The sequence below is a fragment of the Lupinus angustifolius genome, chromosome LG06 (assembly GCF_001865875.1).
Source record: "Lupinus angustifolius cultivar Tanjil chromosome LG06, LupAngTanjil_v1.0, whole genome shotgun sequence".
Taxonomy (NCBI): domain Eukaryota; kingdom Viridiplantae; phylum Streptophyta; class Magnoliopsida; order Fabales; family Fabaceae; genus Lupinus; species Lupinus angustifolius.
Genome location: NC_032014.1, coordinates 30,198,037 through 30,204,209, shown reverse-complemented (window position 1 = coordinate 30,204,209; position 6,173 = coordinate 30,198,037). Strand labels below are relative to the sequence as shown.

Genomic DNA, 6,173 nt, shown 5'->3' with positions numbered 1-6,173 from the left:
AATGGTAGGACATATTTAAGAACCCAAAATTATCATATGTCCTATGGCAATGGACCCTGTAAATGAACTTTTTTTGGTAGCCTCGCACAACACTTTATCATGCTTTCATATTTGAGATTTTTTGATAAATTTTAGAGGATAGAGTGTGTATCTAATTGTACATAAAAGGAGAGTGTAGATATAGTCTGTATACAATTAGATACACATTGTATCCTCTATCATTGAACAATACTATGAATTTAAATTATTGAACAATGCTTTGAGTTGACGTCTGGGTTAAAAATCAATTTTCATAAGAGCAACTTTATTGGTGTTAAGTCTAATCGTGACTTTGTTCCGATGGCGGTTAATAAATTGTGTTGTGATTTGGGTTCTATTCCTTTCAAATTCTCAGTAATTTCAATTGGTGTTAATTCAAAAACGTTCTCAACTTGGTATCCTGTAATCGACTCTTTCAAAAAGAAACTTTCTCTTTGGCAACAAAAGCTTCTCTCCTTTGGTGGTCAAGTAACTCTCCTATAGTTGGTACTTTGCTCCTTACATATCTATTATTTCTCTTTTTTTAAAGCTCTTGTTTTACATGAACTTGATAAAATTCAAAGGTGTCTCCTTTGAGATAGAGGAGAGTAAAAGTATTAATTGGATGAGTTGGAAAAATGTATATAGGTCTAAAGTGGAATGAGGTCTTAGATTAAAAATCTAGTTGTGTTCAATCTGTCTCTATAAGCTAAATGGAGATAGAGATTACTTACTGAGAGAGTCTCTTTGGGTAAAGGCGGTGAGCTCTAGATATGGAGAGGGGGTGCTATACAGGGGTGAGATCAATGATTCTGAATGTTTTAAGAAAGGCTTATCTTGGTGGAGAGATATAGATAGACTTAACAATAAGGAACATAGGATCAATATTGGGTAGTATTGGCAATTAGGCCCGCCCTGCTCGCCCTACCCATGCCCACATAATGCCCACCAAAATTAGGGCGGACATGGACATGCTCATTTTTAAATAGGGCATGAAATATCATGCCCTGCCAGCCCTAAACATGGGCATGGCGGGTTTGCGGGCCACGCTAAATTAAAAAAAACTAAAAATGATCTAGTATATGGACATTGTAAGATATTATATATTGTCTCTTATTTTTTATTTCACTGCTGAAATATAGCAATATTCATGTTATCATACTTGATATTACATGGATGTACAACGTGACAGTGATATTCATAACACAAAACTAACACATTGTTTTGCATAAACAAGACAAACAATTAATTGGTAAGATATTATATTTTGGAAAATTGTAACATTGTACTTGAGTGGTGAGAACATGAATTACTCTTGTCATATTTGGCACATCAAATTTCTTATTGTAGTATTCATTGACGCTCGTGGGCTGCCCTACCCACCTATTTGAAATGTCTGTGGGCGAAAAGGGCATGTTGGGCGGGCATTTTAGGACGTATGAACACATTTTCCATGCCCTGCTCGCCCAAAATATACAGGCGGGCGGGCCCCATGGGCATGACTCAAATTCCCGATGATAATATTGGGTGGTTTAGTGAGGGTATTCTTAGGAGAGTTGGATCGAGTAAGTCAGTTTTATTCTGGAAAGATTGGTGGGTGAGGAGTTTTGTCCTAAAAATCGTTTTGAAAGATTGTTTTAGGTGGCTTTGGACAAAGATGCTCACATTAGCTCCTTTGGGAACAAGGAGAAGTTGAGGACCTTCTCAAATCCTTGGAAGATGTAAAAATTGTACAAGACCAAGATGATGAGTAGTTTTGGTCTTATGGAAAGAGTGGTAACTACCCGGTTCGTAATGCTTATCAAGTACTTCAAAACATGGATAACAATAGTGAAAATGGCTTCTTTAATAGGTTGTTGGCGTGTAATGTTCCACCAAAGATGTGGTACTTTGTGTGGAGATTGTTCTTAGATGGTGTGCCAACATGATTGAATCTTGTTAGACATGGAGTATAGGAGATCAAGACCTAACTTGGTGTGCTTTTAGTGGAGTATTGGACGAATCCATAGATTATTTGTTCTTCATTTGTGCTACTTCTTATTGTGTGTGACAAAAACTTTACTATTGGTTTGGTCTTTGCTCGGTTATCCTCAATGATGTTAAAAGCAACTTTCTCTCACATATGAATATGTTTTGGATGGACAAAAAGCTTAAACAAATGTGGATGTCTTTCTGGTTTGTCACTATTTGGACTTTATGACTGGTAAGGAACAAAGTAATTTTCGAGAACTCTAGTTTTCATCTAGATGAGGTAATGTACTTGATTTCTCTTCATTCTTAGAACCTTCTCAATATTCCTGGTATTGATTCCTCTTTTGAAGAGTGGGTTGTGAATTCTTCTTGTTGTCTTCTTTATTGTAATGATGAAGTGTTTATATGGATAGGAGTAGTACCACTTGTTCTCCTAATCATTTTTTTATTTTTAATTGAATTACTTTGCTGATAAAATAGAAGAGAAAGCATAGTAAATCTAGTCTATCACTATGATAGAGGACAAAGTGTGTAAATCTGTTATATGTAAAATTAGATACACACTCTATCCTCTATCATTGAACAATACTATGAATTCAAATCATAGTGAAAACGTAGTAAATTTAGTCTTTCACTATGATTTGAATGCCTCATCGGTTCTTAAACTTAAAAATTGGACAATACTTTTGCTATATCATTGTTTTTCTTATGTTGAATTTAAAAACATGTTATCAGAAGTGAAACCACATGCAATATAGATGTTGACTGGCCCTCTCTCTCACATTCTAGTGTAAAATAGTTTATTTTAATTTATTTGAGGCTAAAGAAGAAGAGGACTATTCATTATCACATGCTTTGTACGAATAAAGGCTCTTGACAATGGATGGTTAGTGGCGTTTTAAAGAGTTCCAATTATTTGACCTAACCCTAGAATCTGACCTTTATTTTGAATGAAGTTTTAAATTTGGAATTGGGATTGCTAGAAATATCTGTATGTCAAAGTTTTGGGAGTCTCTGAAACCATATCACAACTATAATTGGGGTTACATGGATCTCAAATATGTGTAATTATTCTAAACTTTAAGGTTTTACATGAAGAAAAAGTACAAGCAATAATGAATGATACTCTGGTTTGGTATTATTTGGACTTTCTGAATTGTTTGGAACAAAATCATCTACAAGAACTATTCGTTTCACATTGATGAGGTAATTGACTTAATTTTTCTACATTCTCGTTTTCCTAATTTCAAATACTCTTTTGTGGAGTGAGTGATGAAACCGTTTAGTTCTCTCCTTGAATGATATTTTTTAATTGTATATATGGATAGGAGTACTAGTTGTTTTCCTAATTTTTATTTCTTTTCTTATTAAATTTCATTGCTGACCAAAAAAAGGTTTTGATATTCCAGAAACTATTACTTAAAACCCTCTGAAAAACATGTTATGATGAGCATATGTTCGTAGGAAATATAAACAAACCCTAACTATGAAAGTGGGTCAAATTAATGGAACATGACCAATAAATATGATAAGAATTAAGTGGTTGGAGACCCATGATGGTAAGCAACATAGCCGAATAATGCAAGTGCACAAAATGAAAATATATCTGCATCAAATAATGATAGCAAAAACTCGTATGTAAAACATGTACTTTTGCAAGAATTTCATATCTATACGTCTCACAATTAATACACGAGCGCATACTCTTTAAAATATTTGGAGAGTGGGATGGGGAAATTAATTTAAGACATAGCATGCCAATTTTACTTATAAAAAACTAAGGCATTGCATGTGGTAATGGAAACGGTTAAGAATAAGAGAGGGTAATTAGGTTCTAGGGAGCTATCGTAGAAAAGTATATTGGATTACATGTAGTTTATTTAAGTGTGAAGTTTTACATTTAATATAAGAGGACGAGTGAAAGAGTTTATAATTGTAAAAGACAAAGAAATTATTGTATTAAGGTTTTTGTTCAAGACGTGATGTCTCACTTGTGTCTCTTTACTATTCATATGCCCCAGTAACAACGAGACTTCCTGTAGTTGGAGGCTCCTCACCAAGTTCAAATCAGAGTTTATAAATAAAAAATACATATAAAATCATTATCATAAAGTTTTAGTTCAAGACATTCGTGATGTCTCACTTATTCCTTTTCAATTTTCTCATACTCACCCACGTAATAATGTAACTCCTTATGTTTAGAGACTTTCTAATCGAGGTCAAGTCCAATTGTTGTTATAGTTGTCCCTCTTACGACCTTTCTCTTTTATAAATCAACATTAGTTTTTAACCATATACAATATATTAATAATGAACCAATTCCTTATAGATAAACATGCTAATGCATGGAACTATTTTATGTAAGCATAATTTTAAATTTGTAACAAAATTAAGGTTGTGATTATATTCACAACATCAATTATCACAACTATAATTACAATTGCATTTTGCCACAACTGTTTGCAATTGTGATAATTAAATATGACATAATTACACTCACAATTTAAAATATTGTAGAGATGTATAAGTGACATAATTACACTCACAATTTAAAATATTGTTGAGAGGTATAAGTACCTAAATTATATGTATAAGAACCCTGCCCTTTAATATCCTAACATTATCAACTTCATGTATGCATGTTACTACTCTTTATGGAATCACCACATATTTGTTACCAAAAAGAATAAGGCAACCTAGTCATACATGGTCTCTGTCTTAACTGATATATCTCAGTTAAGAAGTTAAGATAATCTAAAACATAATGAAGATGTAAAACTCACATCTTCATTTAAAACTTAAAGATAGTAAAATATGTTAAGTTTCAGTTTATTAAATTATCACTTTTGCTCATATTTTTTCCACACATTTCTTTACTTTAATTATCTCACTCAAAAACAAAAATCCTAGTACTATTTTCTTTTTTCTTTTTTTCTTTTTGGTATAATTAATAATCTGCCATACCTTAATAATTATAGAGTTGGAAGAAGACAAGACTAACCAAAAGGGACATGTCAAGTTATGAAAGCTAGTAAACACTGCAGCCACATGCATTTGTCTCCTGATATTTAACTACACACTCACTCTGACCATCTTCTTGCTTTGTCAATCTTCAACTTGTGCTACTGTCCAAATATTCTTAACCCTTATCTATGATTCTTCTATCATCACTACACTGCAATGCATGTATATATAAGTAAGTTGAATAACCCATGCACTATATTACCAAGCTCATAAACAAACACTTCTTTTATTTTAAGCAACAAATACTTGTCATATATGGCTAAGTTCAGCATAAAAAAGAAAGGTGGAAGAAGTAGCATTGTGAAGTTTAAGTTTGTGGTTGAGAAGCTTCAAAAGAAGCTCTTACTTGTTAGAAATAAAACAAGCTCCAACTTTGACAAATCCTATGTGCCTGATGATGTGAAAGAAGGGCATTTTGCTGTGATAGCTGAGGGTGGAGATGAACCTAAGAGATTAGTAATGCCATTAAGCTGCTTAAGAAACTCAACATTTTTGAAGCTTTTGGCACAAGCAGAAGAAGAATATGGATATGATCATGATGGTGCATTAACCTTTCCTTGCAGGCCTAGTGAACTTGAGAGGATATTGACACAGCAATGGCATGAAGAGAGAGGTTATTCTCAAACTTCTGGACTAAGATGGAGTTCTAGTAATGAATATATGCTTCTTCAATTCAAACCTAATGATATATAAGGTTTTAAATTATTGTTATGGTTATTTTATGTTTATCACTATTATAAAAAAAATTGTGAGATATAGTAGTTAGTCTAATAAGCCACAATTATATGAATAATATTGATTACAAAGATCTCAAAACAGCTATATTATTGTGTATTACTGTTAAAATTACAAACTACAATATAAAAACCATATGGGAGGGGAAAATATAAAACCATATGTCACTATATTTATTTAATAAATTATAGTTTGTCTTATTTTCTAATCCCAATACTCTAATGCTTCATGCCAATTAAGCCTGTTGTTAAAATATGCACGTGTAAGAAACATGAATGGAAAAATTTATTAAACCTATTGTTAAATATAGTGGCATATAGTATAACAATGGAACAAGATGTTATGTATCAGCCAAATTGAATTCAATTTGCTTTCTTCCTGTCACTTTTGGTTTCTTAGGAGATGAAAAGTCTTATTAGATGTCT

The 6,173-nt window shown here is 32.5% G+C and overlaps 1 protein-coding gene across 1 annotated transcript; it reads left to right on the top strand.

Annotated features, from left to right (window-relative positions):
• On the top strand, window positions 5,063–5,847 carry LOC109350986 (auxin-responsive protein SAUR50). The gene has a single exon (XM_019592290.1). It carries the CDS (start codon window positions 5,269–5,271, stop codon window positions 5,704–5,706), a length of 438 nt encoding a protein of 145 aa, XP_019447835.1. The 5' UTR covers window positions 5,063–5,268; the 3' UTR covers window positions 5,707–5,847.

Coding starts and splice junctions, on each gene's coding strand:
- LOC109350986 (XM_019592290.1), top strand. CDS start 5,269: ATGGCTAAGTTCAGCATAAAAAAGAAAGGTGGAAGAAGTAGCATTGTG.